The sequence below is a fragment of the Ambystoma mexicanum genome, chromosome 5q (assembly GCF_040938575.1).
Source record: "Ambystoma mexicanum isolate Mex_15411 chromosome 5q, UKY_AmexF1_1, whole genome shotgun sequence".
NCBI lineage: Eukaryota > Metazoa > Chordata > Amphibia > Caudata > Ambystomatidae > Ambystoma > Ambystoma mexicanum.
This window is the reverse complement of record NC_090933.1, coordinates 90,614,890-90,635,960: the sequence shown is the minus strand read 5'-3', so window position 1 is coordinate 90,635,960 and position 21,071 is coordinate 90,614,890. Positions and strand designations below refer to the sequence as shown.

The 21,071-nt window shown below is 48.3% G+C and overlaps 1 protein-coding gene across 2 annotated transcripts in view; it reads right to left on the bottom strand.

Annotated features, from left to right (window-relative positions):
* BLOC1S4 (biogenesis of lysosomal organelles complex 1 subunit 4) overlaps positions 1 to 21,071 on the bottom strand; it is a 295,649-nt gene that overhangs the window by 117,842 nt on the left and 156,736 nt on the right. Inside the window, exon 3 of one of the 2 annotated variants that reach the window (XM_069620571.1) lies at positions 2,265 to 2,366. The exons of the other annotated variant lie outside the window; for it this stretch is intronic. Coding sequence (XP_069476672.1) covers positions 2,265 to 2,366 — 102 coding nt within the window. The remainder of the gene's footprint in view (positions 1 to 2,264; positions 2,367 to 21,071) is intronic. 2 annotated transcript variants of the gene reach the window in all.

Sequence of the window (21,071 nt, the reverse complement as noted above, 5' to 3'; positions counted from 1 at the left end):
ACCATTGACCCTAACATCCCTACCAATTACAGACCAATCACCACTGTTCCATTCCTTCTGAAAATTATTGACAAGGCAGCCTAGATTCAGGAACACCTCAAAAGCAACAACCTCCTGGGCCTCTGACAATCAGGCTTCAGACCTAGACATGGTACTGAAACAGCATTGATCGATCTAAAAAACACAAATGGATAACATAAAAGACAAAGGCAACCTAGCCCTCCTACTGTTGCTAGACTTATCGGCTGCCTATGATCTACTAAATCACAAAGTCTTATGCAACCACCTCGGGTCTGCAGTCCATTTCTCTGACAAAGCTACCGCTTGGAGTCAGTCATTCCTGAATAACAGAACTACAATAGTATTTGCATCTGCTGTGTGCCCCGAACCTGCCCTAGTTACATGCAGAGCCTCTCTTCGATGATCGAGACCACTTGGGTGTCTCCTATACTAATTACGCAGACGGCGCCCAAATGCTCATCCCCGTCACAGGCGACTACCACATAGACTCTAAACTTCTAAACAACATCTACCTTATTATACAAGCCTGGATGGCTAAACATGGACTCTGTCTTAATGATGATAAGACAGAGTTACTCCTCATAGGCTCCCAAACCCGACTTAATAGATTAGACAAACAGTTCAACTCGTTTATCATTGACGGCAACAAGATTAATATATCCAAGGAAGTGAAAATGCTAGGAATCTACCTGGATTCTGCACTAACATTGACAAGACAAGTTAATGCTACCGCCTACACTTGTAAATTAATTAATGTTTGCAGACCCTTCTTGTCCACAGCCAACTGCATCATGATAGCCAGAGCACTCACTCTATCCAAGTAACTTAAGGAAATTGCAAATATTGTAAAACAACGCACTTAGATCTACCATGAATATCCCCAGATCTCATCACATTTCAGAGCTGCGATGCAGTACGCATTGGCTTTCTATCAATTAGACAATTACACTCAAAACCTTATCTCTCACTCACAAATTTCTCCTCAACCTAGCACCTCAACCTAGCACCTAGATATCTGAGTGACAAATGTTCACACAACCTTTCAGATTGACCAACAAGATGCCTGCGCTTACATTGCTTCAGAAGACAAGGGGCAGCAGCTTCCCGGTCTTAGCTTCCAAAACCAGGAATACATTGCCAGCAACCTTAAGAGCAGAACCTTCTCACAAAATGTAAAAATGTGGCTCATCACCCAGGAGACAATAATCTGTAGGTCTGCCTACATTGTTCATCTCTATACCTACTTGCGCTGAACTACCTATTCATGTATTCTTGTATTGCATTCTCCTATACCGCCTAAACTGTATGTAAATCTGTAAAATATGTCTCCTATGTATCCTATACTGTCTAAACTGTATGTAAATCTGTAACATATGTAACTATAAGAAATGCGCCCAGATATCCAAGGGTTCGGTGCGCTATATAACTAAACAAATACAAATTAACATGTTGCTATAAGGATTTACATGTGGTCATGTGGCTTTACTATGCAATTTGTAAACTCTAAAACATTATTACTGTAGACTTTGAATCCAACTATTTCAGCCAAAGTTTGTGATCCTGGTCTACCTTCTACCCCCCCTCGACACCCGTACCACCAAGGCCACCAGTCCGACCATCCCATTCCCTCCTTTTTTGAATGCAGCCAGAGTACCAGTAGTTCCTTTTTTCAACTTCCACCACTTATGGTACATCTTTTTCTCATAGGAATTTCATAAATGCTGTCACCATTCACAAGCCAGCTATGCAGGCTAGATCTAACCCATTCAAATAAAATTAATAACTAATGCAACAAAGGACAGCCATTAAAGGCGATTCTGCAAAATCACATGCTGCCATTGAAGGTGGATGACAGGCTGAGAAGAACTAGCCCCAAAACCTCTCACTTAACTGTAGTGTAGGAAATCGTAGATGGGATACAAAATACTCATTGCTGGGACAAAATCCGGACCACAAGTTGTTCAAGAGCAGTCTTTCAGAAAGGTTGAAATGGTCTAAACATCACATGTTACAAGAGTTTGGAGAGACAAGGGAGGCAGAAGGGCAGGAAAGGGGCTATAGTTAAGGATGGGGGCACATAAACAAGATTCTTGATAATGGTAGCCAACAGTATGAGCAGTGCAAGCCTCATATTACCACGTGAATTAGGCAAGAGTGCTACAATATTAAATCACAGATCTGTCAAAAGAACAGAATTTCCAAATACAGATGCAGCGTATCTTCGGGATGCACAAAAGACATACCTCAAGCCTGTCGATTTTTCTATAGATCTGTTTCATCTCTGCAGCTTTCATGTGAATCTGAGGGACACTTTCGTTGACTATCTGCGACGAGTCACTGCGAACCTGTACCAAATTAGAAGGATAATAAATCTTGCAACAACTCCCATTTAAAGAGGTGTTAATAAACATCAGAAAATACAATAGGATAAAACAGATTAAGAGAAAAAGGCATAACGAAAGAAAAGGACTCTTGATGACCTCAAACACCTTCAAGTGCTCCATTCCTATATCTAAATAGGGAATCTCAACAACATATGCCAGGACGTGCACCAAGATCCTTCTCGAGCAGACTCGTTATTAGTGCATGGATTTAGGTGGCAAGATCCAAAACGAACTGTTCGTCACTATAGTAAAGCTCATTAGGTACTGTGGACTCATATAAACTTGGCTCTTCTATCAGTACTTACCGGATAGTATGCTATTCGTAGAATTGATATGAGGCTAGCACCAACAGACAAATCATTTATGAACAAGCATTCTACGAGTCCGTAAATCACAGCATACTTCTGGAAGAAGCGCTGCCCCCCTTTCTCCCCTAAATCCTTGCTTTTTAAAGAAATACCTTGCTGTGTATGCACGTAGACCTCCCACCATAAATCCCATTTAAGTACAATAAACCCACATAATATAGATGCTTGCCCCCTCACTTAAGGCAGATGAACATTACACAAGTGCAACTCAGGAGCCTCTTCACAGAAAATGTCGTTGTGACTGGTCATAATAAATGCTGAAAGCAGGCTGATGAGAAATACTGCTCCAGAATGCCAGTTCAGGTATGTATCGGCAACTGCATTCATTGAGTGGTCAAACTACAGAAACCTAAGAGAAAAAAAGCAAAACTATGCGGTGCTAGTCCATGACAGCACCTCCTGGTGGCCACAAGTTATTTATTTTGGCATGCATATGAATTGATGATGTACAAACATTTGGTGAAATGCTCTAGAAATAGAGTATGCAGCCACTTTCCTTCATCTTATGATGCTTCTACAAAGTAATGAAGCAACTCTGTTGATTCTACCCACAAAAATCCCTGCAACCCAGGAAAAGGCCACAAAGTGCATTTTAAGTGATTCAGCTGTAGCCCTCAGTCTCCCATATTAATATTATTGGCGATCGTCCACTCATTGGAGACTCTCTTTGTGGTCTACCTTATAATTTGACTGTGTTCTCACATTCAATCACAAAGATTCTTCCTGACTTGGGGCTATCTGACTTGTATCATTTGAAACACATTTCTAGCTAATACAATGAGTTAGGTCTCTCTTCATCAATCCCGCTAAATTCGGTGTATGCCAAGTTAAAAGATTAACAAGGCATCAGAAGGTTCCAATGTTGTATCTGAAGATGCAAGTTCTGGTATTGCTACCATTTCTTTATACGACGACATTTCACTTATTCTTCAGCAAGTCACCATTATCAGAACTTTATCATCTACTGTGGAACATTCGACCAACGTGTTGCAAACTAACCTCCACGCCATTTGAGATGATATGCTACAATTTAATGGCCATTTCGGAGAATCTGAAAATTGTCTCATCCACAGAATATCGAGTTGAAGGTCTGGAACATACGGAAAACTCAACTGAAAATCACACGTGTCAATCTGGAAGATTGCAATTGTAAAGACAATATCAGATTCTTTGGGGATTCCTGAACATGTAGAAGGAAAAGATTTGATAACTTTTATGGAGAAATTAATTCCCCAGGAATTTCTTTTGGCAACCATGGCTGCTTATGTGACTAAATCCATGTTCTATATGAGGCATAGAGCCCCATCTACTCCTCATAGAATATCTAAAATGTATCCTCAGGCATCAGATACCTGCTGGTCAAGTGAAAGCCCCGCAGCATCCTTTAAAAACACATGGTATGATATATGATATGATATGGCATTTATAACGCGCCTATACACAAGTGTTTCAAGGTGCGACGAGGCAAGGAAGGGGAACAGGGGGAAGACAGACAACAATCTTAGTAGGCCAGGTGACATTGAGAGCGCGCAAGTGAAAGGGAGGGGTGAAGGGGAAAAGTGAGAGGGGCGAGGGGAAGTGCAGTACATAGGATAACAGTAAATAAATAGAAACAAAGAATAAATAAAATGCGGCAGCTGGTGGCAGGTGCAAGGGTAAATGCGGGCATCAGGTGTCAAGTTCTGGTAGGGGGCTATAGGGACAGACCCAAGTGCAAGGGTTGCCAGGGGGGCAGTGCAGGTCTGCAACTGGCGGGGAGGGGATCTTGGCCCGAGATCAGTGGGTAGCCAGGTGACCAGTGCAGTTTAAGCCAGTAGTTCAGCAGGGGAGAGCAGGAGAGAAAGCAGAGGTAAGGAGGAAGGTCTTGAGGTGCTTCCGGAACCGGAGATGGTTCTCCTCAATTTTCAGAGAGGCAGGGAGGCTATTCAGGACGGCGGCCCCAGCCGAAGAAAGATTTACCACCAACTCGTTGCTTGGAGAAGCGACTGACCTTGAGGAAGTTGAAGGTGGATGAGCGATGAGCTCGAGAAGGAAGATATTTAGTAGGAAAGAGTTGAAGGTATTGAGCCCCCAGGCCCCAGAAGGCCTTGTGGACGATGTAGAGGGTTTTGAACTTAAACCTCCCAGCCACTGGGAGCCAGTGCAGAGATTTTAGTCCTGGAGAGATACAATCCCTGGGCTTGAGGCCAAGGACAAGTCTTGCAGTCCTGTTCTGGATGAGTTATAGAGGGCGGAGAGTAGAGGCAGGCAGATTTACAAAGAGGCTGTTGAAGTAGTCCAGCCTAGCAAGAACCAGAACTCTGGAGACAGTGAGCTTCTGGGGGAAGGAGAGGAAAGGAAGAATACCTCTGAGGAGGTGCAGCTGGTAGTGCAACTTCTTGAGACGTCAGAGATGTGAGGAGAGAAGGAGAGTGTGGAGTCGAAGATGACCCCAAGGTTTTTAGCCTCACAGGTGGGAGCAGGAAGAGGGCCAAGAGAGGCTGGCCAGAGAGAGACAGGAAAGGAGTGGGTGTGCCAATGAGGAGAATCTCGGTCTTACTGGCATTAAGGCAGAGATGATTGGCGGCACACACTCCTGGATAGCAGACAGATAGTCGGAGATGAGAGAAGGGTGAAGAGGTGGTTGAAGGGAGCCTGAAACTGAGCTGAGCATCTTCCGCATAGCACTGAAAGTTGGGGCAGAGAGCGGCAATGCGGTGGGCAAGAAGTGCCAGGTATTGGTTGAACAGCCAGGGAGAGATGTTAGACCCCGGGGGTACACCGCAGGTAGAGATAGAGGAAGGACCCAAGTTGGACCTGGGAGGGTCGATCAGAGAGGAAAGAAGTCAGCCAAGCCAGGGCCTGATCGGTGATACCCAGGTTATCACGGAGACGGTTGAGCAGGATGGCATGGTTGACCGTGTCAAAGGCAGAAGAGAGATCAATTAAGATGAGGACACAGGGGGTGTTGGAATCAAGTTTGGAGAGCAGGTCTTCACGGATGTTCAGGAGAGCAGTTTTCGTGCTTCTGGTAGCTCTGAAGGCAGACTGATGGTTATGGAGACAACCAACAGATTCAGTGTGGAGTTTGAGCTAGGAGATTGGCCAGCTTTTCCAGGAGTTTGCCTAGGAAAGGAGTGATGGATATTGGGCGATAGTTAGCTGGGCAGGACGGGTCGGAAGAAGGTTTCTTGAAAAGAAGGTGCACAAGGGAGTGCTTCATGGGGGAAGGGAAGAGTCCAGTGGTGAAGGAGTGGTTGCAGAAGTCAGCTAGAGCAGGAGCCAGGGTGTCAATGTGGTCCTTGATGGTTTTGGAGGAACAGGGATGGACCTGTTTTGATGAGACTTTCACAGTTCGGACTTGTCTGGAAACCTCGTCAGGGGAGAACAGGAGAACGGCAGAGAAGGAGGGAGGAGAGGTGGCCGAACAAAGGCCAGAGGAAGAGCAGGGAGTAGAGGGAGGAGTGGGAGAGGAGGAGAGAGAGGAAAGGATGTCCTGAGTTTTAGAGATGAAATGAGAAGCCAGAGCCATGCAGAGAGCCTGGGAGGGGACAGGAGATGTAGAGACTGCAGCAGGATTGGCCAGTTTCTTGTAGATTTTAAAGAGTTCGGCCAAGTTGTTCGATGCCGCAGTGACGTGGGCTTGGATGTGAGCTCTCTTCTTGGTGTGGACAGAGAGCCGGTATTGCCTTTGGAGCAGGCAACAGGCCAGTTTGTCAGAGGATGTACCGGAAGCATGCCTCACGCTTCATGGGTCGGATAACAGAGAAGGTGGGTGGCAGTGCTGGAGGTGGCTTGGCCTGAGGAGTAGACAGGGTGAGCTGGGAGGAAAGGAGAAAGTGATTACTTCAGGAGAGAGGAGTGGTGAGAGAGAGATAGAAAGGGGAAGGTCTGAAAAGATCAGAATAATAAGTACATCCAGAGTGTGCCCTGCAGAGTGAGTCGGGACAGAGGGGAGAAGAGAGAGTAAGATAGTTACAGAGGGCGCAAAAGAGTCCAGAGGAGGGACAGGAAGCATCCAGGTGGATGTTAAAGTCTCCAAGAAGGAGGAGTTGAGTGGTCCAGACCAGGAGGGAAGAGGAGAGGTCAGCCCACTCAGAGAGGAAGGAGGAGATCTGACCAGGTGGCTGATAGATGGTAGCTACAGTAAGGGAATGGCTAGGGAGGGGGGGGGGGGGAGTGAGAGAGAGCGAGAGCGAGCGAGCCTGCAGACGAGGCATTCGAAAGAGGAGTAGGCCTGCGTGGGAATGACAGAGGCAGGAATCCACTCAGGGAAGATCATGGTTACACCCCCTCGGGAACAGTTGGACCTGGGCACGGAGAGGATCTTGTAGCCATCAGTGAGAAGAGTGTCAAAGCTTGTGACAGAGCTCGCTGTGAACCATGTCTCTGTGAAACTTAGGACATCGAGGTCAAGTTCATCCAGGAGGCGGCAGATGTCAGAGGAGTGTTTGACAGCTGAGCGAGAGTCAAGAGTGGCAATATGGAGAAGGTTGCCGTCCTTGAAAGACTTCCGGGCAGGGGTAAAAATCAAGAGGTACGCCCTGCAGAGTTTTAGAAGAAGCCTGAGGGAAGGCAGAAGAGGAAGGAGGAGAGGGCACAGTAGCCAAGGAGGAGGCAGAGGGGCGAGGCAAGGAAGCCGAAGAAGGGAGAGTAGGGACATCAGGAGTAGAAAGGAAATTGATGAGGCATGGGAATCGTCTATCAAGGAGGAGAAGATTGTGCTGAGGGCCTTGGACCAAGACGGTACCATTCAGGTTAACATTTATGATGACCTTAGAGGAGTCGAAGGAGGCCAGGAAGGCCTTCCACTGGGTGCCACCATTAATGGGAGAAAAAGAGAGAGGATTAAGCACAGAGACCATATGAGGAGTCCATATGTCCGGCGAGGGAACATCAAAGAGGATGTCGGTGAGGGTTTGCCTAGAGGAGGCACTGGTATAGGTGTCAGCGATAGGGAGGCTTGGGTTGGAGACCAGGATGTCTTTTTTAAACTTCCTACCAGATTTAGTGAGGAGAGCAGGATAGTCGATAGAGAAGCAGTTAGAAAAGATAGGAGCGACAGAGAGCACCATAGTGTAGGTGGGGAAAGGAGAGATGAGGAAGGGGGGAGAGGAGGAAGGGTAGGGGCGGGGAGAACACTAGGGAAGGACGCAGGGAGGAGTGAAAGCAGATTCGACAGAGGGAGACGAGGCAGTAGTAGACAACTGGACAAGACGACAGGCGCTCAGATAGTGGTAGAAGTTTGCTAGATGAATGCTTTGCTAAGAGGTCAAAACCGCAGAATGGCACCACTATCACAATGCAATATTTCTAACTACTGTAGAAACACACCTAAGTCAGAGTCCTGTTCTAGGCCCTTTTCCCCTTTTATAGGTTTCACAATGCAATTTTAAATATTTTCACAATGCAATATTTCTAACTACTGGAGAAACACACCCAGGACTGAGTCCTGCAAAAGGGGAAAATTGCATTTCACAATGCAATTTTAAATATTTTCACAATGCAATATTTTTAACTACTGGAGAAACACAGCCAAGTCAGAGTCCTGTAAAAGGGGAAAAAATCCTAGGTTTCACAGTGCAATTTAAAATATTTTCACAATGCAATATTTCTAAGTAGTGGAAAAACACACCTAAGTCTGAATGCAAATTTGTTCAGTTTGGGAACACCTATGGGAGATTTTGCATTTCTTTTAATGTAACTGGCCACATTGCAACTCATTCCAGAGATGATTCTTTGGTAGAATGGTTTGCCTGGATTCTTTTGAAATACAGGAAGTTGTATTACCACATGTGTAACTTTTAATTTAGCTAATGTTTGAATGGCTCAGTTTCCTAATTTAGATAGGGCACCAAGCAGGGGCAAGCCCACATTTCAAGGGCACTGACAGGGATACTGGACATCTCCTTTGGAGAGGGAATTAAGCTGGGGAACATTAACATCCTCCAGGAGTTTTTCCTACATGTCTCAATCTGATATTCAACATTTCTTTTGAGTTATTTCATTGACAAATCATTTCTTTGCAGACTTATTTTCCCCATGAGGAATGATGCTGCACTTATTATGATTATATGGTTTATAAAAACATTTCCTACATTCATACAAGATACAAAATCACCATGCAAATTACAGATGTTTCCTCATTGCTAAAAAAACATTCACAGTAAATCAATTAATTCTTACAATGCACATCAATATTTTTCACGTTACAAAATGATAACCATACTAAAATATTCAGTTAAACTATTATTCCTACATACTATCTAAATAAGGTTAAGTATTGCCAAAAAGGAGATACCAACCATTATCAGAGTGCTCTTTTCCTGAAGAACACACATCAAGAATTGTTCATATCCAATTCTTCAGCATTGGATCTTTCATAGATTCACATGCTATGAACAATTCCCCGTCGTCAGGCTGGGAATTCTCGGTTCACTTTTTACAATAGTAAATAAAGAAAACTTTAGGTGTTTATTTTGTATCCCATTACCCTCCTTTTGGGTGCTTTTGGTCCCCACCAATAGCATGTCTAGTATGTAGCTCCTCGCCTGCAGCCTCCATTCAGATTCCAACCGCATGTCATGCTTGAAGGAGTCCTTTTGTGTTTCTCCAGAGAGAAATCTCCACATCTTTCAAAAACATCTAATTAAAATCTGTCGTCAGGAGCCACCAGGGGGCGCCGAGATGTGCTAAAGCTTCTCGGCTGTTCTCCTCCCCAGGGCGGCCTTTTTTTTGGAATTGGGTCCCCCCAGCCCTATTGTTGCTGTGTGCGGACCCCCCCTGGGGCTGGCGTATACCTCCGTGACCTGGAGGAGGTGCCGGGAGTGAGGAGTTCGAAGCCTCCAGGGTGCCGAGCCTAGCGAGGCCGACAGGGCGTCCCCGCCGAGGAGAACCGAGCGGCGCCGTCTCGCTTGCGGTGGGGGAGGGGCGGAGGCTCCAGTGACCGGATCGGCGCCCCTCCTCCCCCAAGCGGCCTTGCTGCGGATTCGTGGCCCCCCCCTCGGCGGCGACTGTTGTGTGACGGCACCCGCGGGGGGTGATGTGGCCTCTCCCCTGAGGAGAAGAGAACATCCTGGGAGAGCGAGCTGCGGTGTTCGCCTGCCGGCGTCTTGAGTGGAGCGAGGAGGGGCCCCTGATCCTGCTGAGGTGACAGAGCGCGAGATTAGCGTTCTGGGGGGAGGACTTGTGCAGAGGTGGCTGGCCGGTGGAGGTGGATCAAGGAGGTACCAGGAGGCCCTCTGATTGAAACAACGCCCCACCCCCCCGACCTGCTCAACATCTGCCTACGGTATGGTGGTCTGCGGGGGGTGGCGCGAGGTGCCGGTGTGCTGCGTGGGTCTGGTTTGATCTGGTCGGACCTGCGAGGAAGGGGTCTGCACCGGATCTGGAGCGCGGCAGGGGAGTCGCGGGATGTGTGAAGAGCGGTGATGAGAATGGGGGTGTGATAGCCTGGCTCCCCATGTCCCTTGTCGGTATAGCCTGCTGAGAGGGGGCAGCAAGGAGAGACTAGGACTTTTTGAAAAAGGACCCAGAGGCTGTTGCTGGCGAGAGGTCGCAGCTGTGGAGGAATCTTGGCTATTGTAGTAGGGACGCTTGAAAACATTGTGGAGCTTGTGGGCCTTGCCTGAGTCCTGACGGTGTCTGTCTTTCTCTGGTTATGTGCTGGAAGCAGGCGTGCGAGGAGTGGATACTGTCTACGGGTTGGAGGGGAGTCCTGATTCCGCTTACTTCTCCTCGCTTCTTTGGCTTCGGTGTGGTCTCTGGATGCACTCTGGAGGGGCGCTCTCACAGAGCTGGTTGAGGGCCCTCCTTGATCCCGTGGTCTGTTAGTGCTCCTTCTGTGGTGAATTGATCTGAGCACCGGCCTATGGGGAGTCTGGAGTGCGGATGCAGGGAGTGAGGGCTCTCCAGCGATTCCGGAGGTCGCCCCAGGGCTCAGGAGAGGTCATCAATATGCAGGTCTCCGACCAAAAAGAAGTTGTTGATACCCAGGACATGGGCCGCAGTATGGCAGCCCTTCTTGAGGAGATCCGAGGGTTTAGGGCAGACATAGGGAAGAGACTCGACTCCCTGGATAAGAAGGTGGACGATGTGGAGGATAGAGTTCAGGCCCTCGAAGCCAATCAATCTTCTGTGGATATCCTTGAGACTCAATTTGACCTGCGGCTGGCGGAGCTTGAGAGAAAGGAGGAAAAGATTGCCCTCAAGCTTGACGACTTGGAAAATCGAGAGAGACGTTCCAATTTGAGGTTCCTCAACATACCGGAGCAGGAGGGAGAGACGCAGGTTGACCTGGAGCGAAAGGTCAAAGAAGTCATAAGCCTTGTCCTTGAAGGAGAGTCTACTACTGTTCCTACCGTTGACAGAGCTCATAGAGCAGGGGGTCGTGCGGGAGGCCCGCGCTCTGTCTTAGTAAAGTTCCACTACTATAGAGAGAAGACTAGGATATTGGAGCTCGCTCGTAAAAAAGGTGTGATCGAGTGGAATGGTGCCAAAATCTCCATTTACCAGGATCTTTCTGCACTCACATTGGCTCGAAGGAGACTCTGTGGGCCATTAACGAGGTGGTTGCACTCGAAGGGAGTGCGGTATAGAGGGGGGCACCCATTTTCTCTCACTTTCGAACTGAACGGAGAGAGACATGTGCTTACCTCAGAGTCCGACATCAGGAGAGCAATGACAGCTGTTGAGTGACTCCCTTCGGGAACAGGTCAAGTTGGATGACGTTCTCACTGAGGGTCCCCGCGGGGACTCTCCGTCATCCCTGGGACGACGTCGCGTCCGGGGACACAGGCAATACAGGAAGATAGCACCCCGTCCACGGGGCAAGCGCCGACCTAACTGGAGGACGGAGCCTCTGCTGTCCTCTGACTGCTATTGTGCTCGAAATGGGTTGGGTATGGTTGGTTTAGCTCCGGTCTCTCAACTGGATCGCTTCATGGTCTGGCTGGTGGAGGGGGGGATGCCGGAAGCTGCTTTTTTCTTTCCTCTCCTTTGATGATTGGGTTTTGGGGGGCCCGGAAACTGTGGTGTTCTGTGTGAGCTTGTTCGCCCTGGTGGAGGCGAGCCTTGGTGGTCTGAAAGCTTGACTGTAGGGGGATGCAGTCCTTTCAGACGCTCACAAGTTGGGTGGGGGGAGAGGGGTGAGGTTGGGTGGGGCAAAAGGGGGAGTTAAGAGCTACCATGTATATTGGGTTCAACATGTATGTTTTGGTTCTTCTTTGGTGGTCACCTTGGTTCGGGGGCGGCGCTCTCATGTGGTTTTTCGTCTGTCCTTATGAATGACTTTCCTTATTCTCTTTCTGTGGGGTCTCTAAATGTGTGAGGCCTGAACTCTACGACTAAGAGGTCGCTGGTGCTCAGGGAGTTCCGGCGGTTGAAGTTGCACTTTCTCTTTGTGCAGGAGTCCCATTGGGTTAACGGGAGAGAACCCGCCCTCAAGTCCAGGGCTATTCAATATCTATTTCGATCATCATATGGGGTGAAAAGACGGGGGGTTGTGCTCATGGTTTCCCCAGATGCGCAGTTCTCTCCCAGAGCGCATAAAGTGGACCCAGAGGGGCGTTTTATTATGGTCAAGGGGGAGATGAGGGGTAGGTTGTTCACATTGGTGGGAGTGTACGGACCGAACGAGGATCAGGATGTGTTTTGGCAGGGGATGAGCGGGAAAATCAGGGATTTTGCAGAGGGAGCAATCATTGTAGGGGGAGACTTCAATATGGTTTTGCACCCAGATAAAGACAGGAAATCCTCAAACCCATGTCCTGACCTTAGAGCCCAGAGGAAGATGGCAGATTCGTTTCAGAAGGTAAACATGGACCTACATCTTTTAGATGCTCACCCTGATGTTGGTAATCATGATCCTCTATTTACTTACTTCTCCTCAGTACATCAATCATTCTCTAGGATTGACTATGTGCTGGTTGATTCAGTGGTCCATGAATATATCTCTGACTTCAAGGTGGAGTCTATCCCATGGTCCGATCATGATATGATCCGTGTTAGTTTGGGGATTCCCCCGGGGGTCAGGGGCAATTCGCGATGGATTTGTAATGATTCGCTCCTGCAGGATAGTGTGTTAAGGCAGTCCCTGCTAGACTCGATAGTTGAGTTCTTCACCTTAAATGACACTGGAGAGGTGGGGATTGGAGGAGTGTGGGATGCATTTAAAGCTACGATCAGAGGTGTTTTGATGGAAATGGGAGCTAGGAGGAAGAGGGAAAAGGCTAGGGAAGAGAATAAACAGAGAGCAGATTCTGGCTATTCAGCTAGGGGGGAAGCTGAAGACGCAGTTAGACCCGGCCAAGAGGGCTAAGCTTCAACAGCTGAGAGCTAAACTGTCTGCCTTGCTTGTGGGGCAGACGGAGAAGAAGCTTGCGTTTCTAAAGCAGCGATATATGGAGAAGGGGGAAAAGGCGGACAAGATATTGGCTTGGAGACTCAGGGAACTCCGTAACAGTCGACGAGTCAATTGTATATCTGGTCGGGGGGGTGTAAGGTGGCTGGGGGGATGACCAAATTGCGGAACAATTTAAGTCATATTATGAAACCCTTTACACTTCTGAATATTTTGGTGATGGGTCAGATGTTGATCGGTTCTTTGGGTCTCTCCCCATCCCGTTTGCCGCTGGAGCGCTCGGCCTCTTTGGAACTCCCGATATCTCCCCAGGAGGTTGTTGATGCTATTGTGTCTTTGAAGAATGGCACTGCGCCGGGAGACGACGGATTCACCGTCCGCTTTTACAAGACATTTCGCTCCACTTTGGCGCCGCATTTGTCTAAGGTGTATAACTTGGCCCTGGACACGGGGTCTCTTCCTCCCTCCATGATGTGAGCTCTCATTGTGGTCATCCCGAAGGAGGGGAAGGATCCCTCCGCGTGTCAATCATATAGGCCCATTTAGCTTCTAAACGTTGACGTGAAGCTATTGGCCAGGATCTTGGCGAACAGGTTGTCTAGGCTTATTCCCTCTTTGGTTCACGGGGACCAAGTGGGTTTCATTCCAGGGCGGTAGGGATCTGATAATGTGCGGAAAACGTTGGACTTAATGTACGAAGTGTCCAAGGATGATTCTGAGGCTTATCTCCTTTCGCTAGATTCTGAAAAGGCTTTTGATCGCGTTGAATGGTCTTACATGATGAAGGTGCTTCGAAGGATGGGTATTGGCGATAGGTTCTGTGGATGGGTTGCTGCATTATATAATGCTCCATCTGCGCGGGTTCTGGTTAATGGCTTCGCGTCCCCGAGCTTTTCACTTTTTAGAGGAACTCGCCAGGGCTGTCCTCTTTCTCCTCTTTTGTATGCTCTAGCTATGGAGCCCTTTGCTATCGCGGTTCGGCATGAAGAGGCGATTACAGGAGTGCGATGTGGGGAGCACGAATTTAAGTGGTCTCTTTTTGCCGACGACATCCTGGTGTATCTATCTGGAATTAATGACTCGCTGCCCCGGTTGTTAGAGTTGATACGTGTTTTTGGACAGTTCTCCGGTCTCAAAATCAATGTTTCTAAATCATGTATTATGCCCATGGGAGTGCGTGATGAAGATATTGAGGGTAGAGTGGAGGTGTTTGGGTTGCGGACAGAGAAAGTCAGTACCAGGTATCTTGGGGTGGTAATTCCGAGGGACCTAAGCAAGGTGTTTGAGCTGAACTTTCCTCCGTTGGTGGCCAAAATTTGTCGCGACCTGGATAGGTGGGCTCCACTGACACTCTCTTGGTTTGGTAGAATGGTTTCTGTGAAGATGAATGTGCTGCCTAGGCTTCTCTATCTCTTTTCTTCTCTGCCTTGTGCTGTCCCGGACTCCTTCTTTCTTTCGCTTCGGACGAGAATCCTTCGCTTTGTGGGGGGTGGTAAGAGGGCTCGAATAAAGCGGAGTACTCTAACACTTCCTAAGGCGTTCGGGGGATTTGGGCTTCCTGACTTTAAGTTGTACTACAAAGCGGCCCAGTTGCGAGTCATGTTAGAGCATCTGCGAGATGACCTTAGGACATATTGGACTTTAATTGAAGATGTGCATGTTCATCCCCACAAGGTTAGGGACTTGCTCTGGGCCCCCCCGCGCGCGCTGCCAGCTGTAGCTCGGTCCCACCCAATTCTAGCGGTTCTCTGGCGGCTGTAGATGCCGTGTAGGGATAACAAATTACTATCATCATGGCCCTCTCCCTTGTCCTCCCTGTGGGGACCGCCACTTGATTTGGGGACTAGGGGGTTCCGAGGGACGCAGATGTGGTCTGACCAGGGGTTGGAGAGGGCCGCGCAGCTTTTTGACCAGGGAGGTTTTATTGAATTTCCCCAGCTGTTGGAGCTCCTTCCGGAAAGGTCTCCCTCCATTTTTGATTTCCTGCGACTCAAGGGCATTCTCACGCAAGCAGATTGGGTGGCCTCCCTTTCTCGTAAACTGACCGCCTTTGAAAAGATTTTTGTGGAGGCCAACTCCAGAAAGGGATCCCTATCCAAAATGTATAATGTGTTAATTACGGCGGAACTAGAGGGGAGGCAGGGGTTCAGGAGCGTATGGGAAGTTAGAATTGGCACAACATTGGAGGAGCGGGATTGGGACTCCGTTCTCCGGGCCGTCTTTAGGGGGAACCTGTATACTGCAGCCACGGAGCATAGCTTTAAAATTCGGCACTCTTGGCACCGTTCGCCCGCCACTTTGTCTAAAATGTTTCCCGGAGTCTCCCCTAAATGTCCTCTGTGTGCCGGTAGAGGAACTTGGTTCCATATGTGGTGGGAGTGTCAGGTTATTCAAGTTTACTGGGCAGAGTTACTAAGTTGGATTAAAGATATCCTGGGAACCTCTCCTGCCCTCCACCCCATGGAGATTTTACTGGGTACCCCTAGGCCCAAGTGTGAGGAGGGACCCTTCCCCAGGGTAATTGGTGCGATGCTAAGGGCAGGAAGAATGGCTCTGGCCCAGAAGTGGAAGGGATCTCAGAGCCCAACGAAGTCAGATTGGTTTCTTAAACTTTTAACAATCTTCACCTATGAGAAGCTTACAGCTATTGTACACGATGACATGCCTTCTTTTTTGCAGGATTGGACTGTAGTGCTTTTGAATACAGACTGTGCTGCACTGAGACTCTGAGGTCCGGGATCGTGTGCGGAGCTGGATGATGGGGGGAGGGTGGGAACAGATCGGCTTCTGCACAAAAGCACACGAAGTATGTATTTTGATGGGGACCTTGCAGATAGAGCTAACCGGTCAGACAGCCAGTAATTGTACCGAGTTGTGCTCCCAACCATGTCGTGCCTATTTTTCTTTTGTCTGTGAACCCTGTGTAGCTCATTGTTTGGGGGGTGGGTGGGGCGGGGGATTGGGGTGTTTTCTATGGTCCGGTTAGGACTGGTTTTTGAGTTGAGAATATGTCGCTATTGTTAATGAATAAATCCAATAAATACAAAGTGGAAAAAAAAAATAATAAAATCTGTCGTCAGGAGCTCCCTTTTCCTTCAGAAAAGTGAAAGGGGGGGGGGGCAGTCAATATGGAGGGGAAGAAGTACCTCTTTAGAGCCTGCTCTAACTGTGGCCTAAAAAAATTCGAGGACGACAGGCATGAAGAATGTATGTATTGCCTTCACCCACACCACTCTGCTGTAGAGTGTGAAATATGTAAAGACCTTCCGTCACACATCAGGGTCTGAATGAACCGCTCACCTCCTCATCACGCCAGGCTAAACAGACCACTTTCAAGGCACCTACCAAAGTCGTTACGCTTCGCCGCAGTATCCGACGTTTGTCAGCTCCTTATTTCTCTCGGTGGCGGTTACCCTGGAGATTGGGGTCAACAACATCAAAATTACCAACAACCCAGCCTTTGCCTACAACTCCCAGGAAACCTACCTTTTGCGTGTAGTTCCGACTATGCAGAACTTGAGCTCTGTCAGGCTTACGGCGCTCCGCCTCCTGGGTGATATTAGTCACTGCAGCGGGAAGGACGCTGCTTCTGATTAACGTTGCAACCGGCATCCGAAGTTTCGTCTTCTGTGCCTTTCCTAACCATTGCCTTCCCGTGTGCCATTTCCTGTTTTCCCTTTACGGACTGCCTTGAGATTTCTCAATTCTTCTGCCTAGCCGTGTCCGGACTTTACCTGCCTTACGGTTTGCCTTTGGATTGTGTTACTTCGTTTGTTGTGTCGCCAGTGTAACGGACCCCATCGCCTGCCTACGATTTGCTTGCATCCTGATTCTGTACTGTCTATAGCCCACCTGTGTACCAGACCTCGCTGCCTGTCCACTGGATTGCCTTTCTTTGTTCTTCCAGAACAGAAATTTCTCTCGTTCTGTTCTGAACTACCCAACCACCGCCTACACCTGGTTTTCCTCACCTTCCCAGCTGACTCCAAGCTCTCAGTTTCAACCTCTCAAAGTCGAGGGTGAGTTCTTCCTGTTACTATTCCTTTTTGGGACATTTGAGCTACTGAAACATTGTGACATATATTGTGCAGCCTCCTGCAATACTTCCACCTTAGGCATACTGTGAACTGTACCCTTCTTCAATTCCAGTGTCTTTTTGCAGATTCCGACTCCATTCAGTTGTTTTGGAACTATTTCCTCAAGTGTATGCAGGGACGCTTTGCTGATTGTACACAAGGACTCATTGCTGAAAGTGCACACAGGGACGCCTTGCTGAAAAGTGCACCTACCCGTATCTAGTGCGCTCCTCGTGCCGCCTGGGTATAGCATCCCTACTAACCTCCCTGTCTATTGTTTTGTACTTCCGTTGTTTCATAGCTTGGATTGATTAGGTTATTTCAAATCCTGTTCTGGTAAGACCTCCTTTACTCTTATTTAATATACCCTATCTGAAACCATCAAAATAGAATCCAATATCCTTTCTATACTTACAGGGGAAATTCCATTCTTGTTCCTTTCAATTACAAGGGGAGTGGGTGACCCAGGTACTTCCTGCTTTTGTGAGGGTTTTCTTGTGGTGGTCTTTGCTGTCACCAAGTACTTACCATTTGTCTTTCTTTCAGCTGGGTCCGTGGCGGTGTGTTCTCCCTGCTCTTTTGGGTGATCGGTCTCTCTGTCTGCGATTAAGCACAGCAGAGAGTCATATCATCAAAAAGAGCTTATTTCCCTAAACAGAGAGGAGGCTCAGGTGGAGGCTCCATCTCAAGCTCTTCAAGCAACCAACCAGTATAACCTTCCTGGTCGCTTGCCCTGTTTACTCGCCGGCCGGTGAGTAACACCTTCAGCGCAAAGACGCTGAAAGACAGAAAGATGCCTGGTATGCTGTCTGGATGAAGGATATCACCTCCCTTTCGAGGCAGAGTCCTCAAGAAGCCTAGCAGTCCCCAGACACCCAGTAAAAAAGGAATCTGGACCAAAAAGTTCAAAGTCTGATGAAAGGCAAGCAAAAAACCCTAAATTAGTGACAGAACAAATCACTCCTAAACACCAGGCCTCACTGTCCTCAATAGGGGAGGCAGCAGGACAGCCAGCGTCCTTGTCGTGTCAACGACTCCAAAAGGGTGTTAGTCCATGAGAGAACGGTCGGCAGAGCGACCAACGACGTACGTCGAAAAGGGGTTTCCCCCGCCAAATAGCTAGACGACGGAAAAACATACACCCACAATTGAGAGCTCGACGCCGAAAAAGTACTCATCAACGAAGCACTCCACAACCAACAAACACTTGTTGATGGGGCAGTTGTCGACGGATAAGAAACACTTGTTGACAGACAAAAACACTCATCAACGGAAAAAACCCTGTCCGCGAGCGGTGGACAAAAAAGTGTCTATAGGGAACACAATACCGGAGTCGGTAAAAGACCCGTCAACCGTGGAAAAAGAAAAGCATAGGCAGGAGCCTGCAAATGCTGAATCCACACAACTTCCACATGCGGAATTGGACCAATCAGGGTTGCAAGAACCAATCCAGTACCGCCCAATTACTGCGCCAGTCTCTCCAATTATGTACTCGCAGGTCATGCCCAAGGCATCCTCCAGTACAAAGTGGATTCCGAGTTTGAAGCGCAACACGCGGCATCGCCAGTATTCTCCGACTCTGGTGAGTCCACATCCATGGGAACGCTCTTGCAGACACCTCCACCATTAAGATCGCCACGTCTCCTGCAGCGACCAAGACATAGCCCCAGGGAACTAAGGGATATTCCTGTGGCACAACCACAAGAGCGGCTGCTAAATCTGCAATCTCTCCTCTCACTGCAGGTTCTGTCCACACTCCAGAATTTTCTAAACTCGACTTCGGGCTGGACCACAGGCCCCAGTGGCTACACAACCACCTGTAGCACCACAAAGGCACCTGGAAATTCCAGTGGATCCGCCCATAGATCCATAGGCACTTACAAAACTCCGACAACAGCCACAAAAGACTGTCTCGAACCAACAAAAAGCAGACAAGAAACGAAAACAGAGAGCTCGCTCTCCCCATATCATTGCAGCCCTAAAAGGCAAGCAGCATCCAAGGGTACAGGCTCTAATACAGCAGAAATACGCTGGACCAGACATGAGGAAGGGGAGCTTACGGATACCGGCACAGATCAAGGCCCACAAGACTCAGCATCCACTACTACATCGCCACCACAGGATGATGACCAGTGGGACACAGATGACAATCAGTTGGATGGCCAACCGGAGGAAGCCCCAAAACCATCTCCGCAAGTTGAGATTGGGGCATTCCACTCACTCATTACAAAAGCTTGCCAGGAGTTTGGTCTCATCCCCTCCGAGGAGAAAAAAAAAATGTTTTTTGTTTGATCATATGAACAAAAGAAGAAAATCAGTGGTGGCCATTCCAATCCTCGACCACGTGTGGGAGGAGGGACTGTATACCATGAGACACCCTTTTACAGAGCCAGCGTTTAAAGGCAGGCTAGAGGAATATTTCAAGGCACCAGAAACCACTCCCAAGTGTCTCATATCGCAGCCTTCCCCGGATTTGGTTGTCTCATTGGCAGGCAGCAAAAAGTCACACACTCAATCACGTAAATGTTCTGTGCCACCAGAAGGCCGGAAGATGGACGCTCTGAGAAAGAAGGTACTTACGGTGGGGGCCACCACAGTGACAGCGGCCAACGCACTAACCATTATGTCCAGGTATGCCCGCGAAATGTGGCATAGATTGGCGCCCATTCTGGAGCACTTGCCAGAACAGAAGCACGCCGAAGCAATCGCCATCTTGAAGGAAGGGAATACTGTGAACCATAGTATCAACATTGCAGTTGACCTGGCCGAGACTGGGTTTAAACAAATTAACAACAGGGTAGTTCTAAGAAGGCAAGGATGGCTCCACTGCACAGATTTTAGAACTGCTGTACAGCAGAAGGTGCTGGACATGCCTTTCGAAGGCAACAGTCTGTTTGGGCCCAAAATCGATGAGGCACTGAAGGCGATTAAAACTGACATGGACACAATATGTGCTCTCTCACCACCCTACAAACAAAACGTAATTGTCGTACGTTTCAGGGAGCAGCGGGAAGATCAACCTCATAGGGAAACACCAGAGGCTCCAGGCAGTACTGGAAAGCCTCACACTACTCACAGGGATACAAGAAACCATCCCAAGGCTACCAAATACCAAGAGAATACAGGCAGCAACAGCAGAGATGAGAATCTTCAGGCTCCCACAGGGTTAGAGCAAAACCTCAGGCCTGACTTCGCAGCGCGGACAGCACCTGTGGGGGGGAAACGTGGCGCACCATTTACATCGGTGGCACCAAATAACGGAGAAGTGGGTATTGCAAGTAGTTGAATTAGTCCACCTGCTAGAGTTCACCAAACAATCGCCAAACATCCCGCCGTTAAAAACCGCCAATGCACCTCTGAAGGTGCTCAAACAAGAAATAAAACAAATGTTAACAAAAATCGTAAAAAAACAACAAACAGGAAAGGGTGTTTACTCTCGAAACTTCGTGGCGCAGAAACCGGACAAAAAGTGGCGCCTGATACTAGATGTGAGCAAGCTAAACAAATTCATCAAAAAGCAGTGCTTCAAAATGGTCACACTGCAATAAGTCATACGGGCGGTACAACCGCACAACTTCCTGGTGTCTTTGGAACCAATAGACGCGTACATTCACATCCCGGTGCACCAGAAACATTGACAATATCTGCGCTTTGCGGTAGCAGGTCAACACTATCAATTGAAAGTGCTACCAATCGGACTGAAATCGGCGCTGCAAACATTTACCAAATGCCTAGCACCAGTCGCAGCGGCCCTCAGGAAAAAGGGCCATCACGTCTATCCACATCTAGACAACTGGCTAGTGCAAGCATAAACCATGGGAGCCGCTCACACATCCATTACAGAGAGAAAGCTCTTGCTGCAGCAGTTGGGATTCAGGATAAA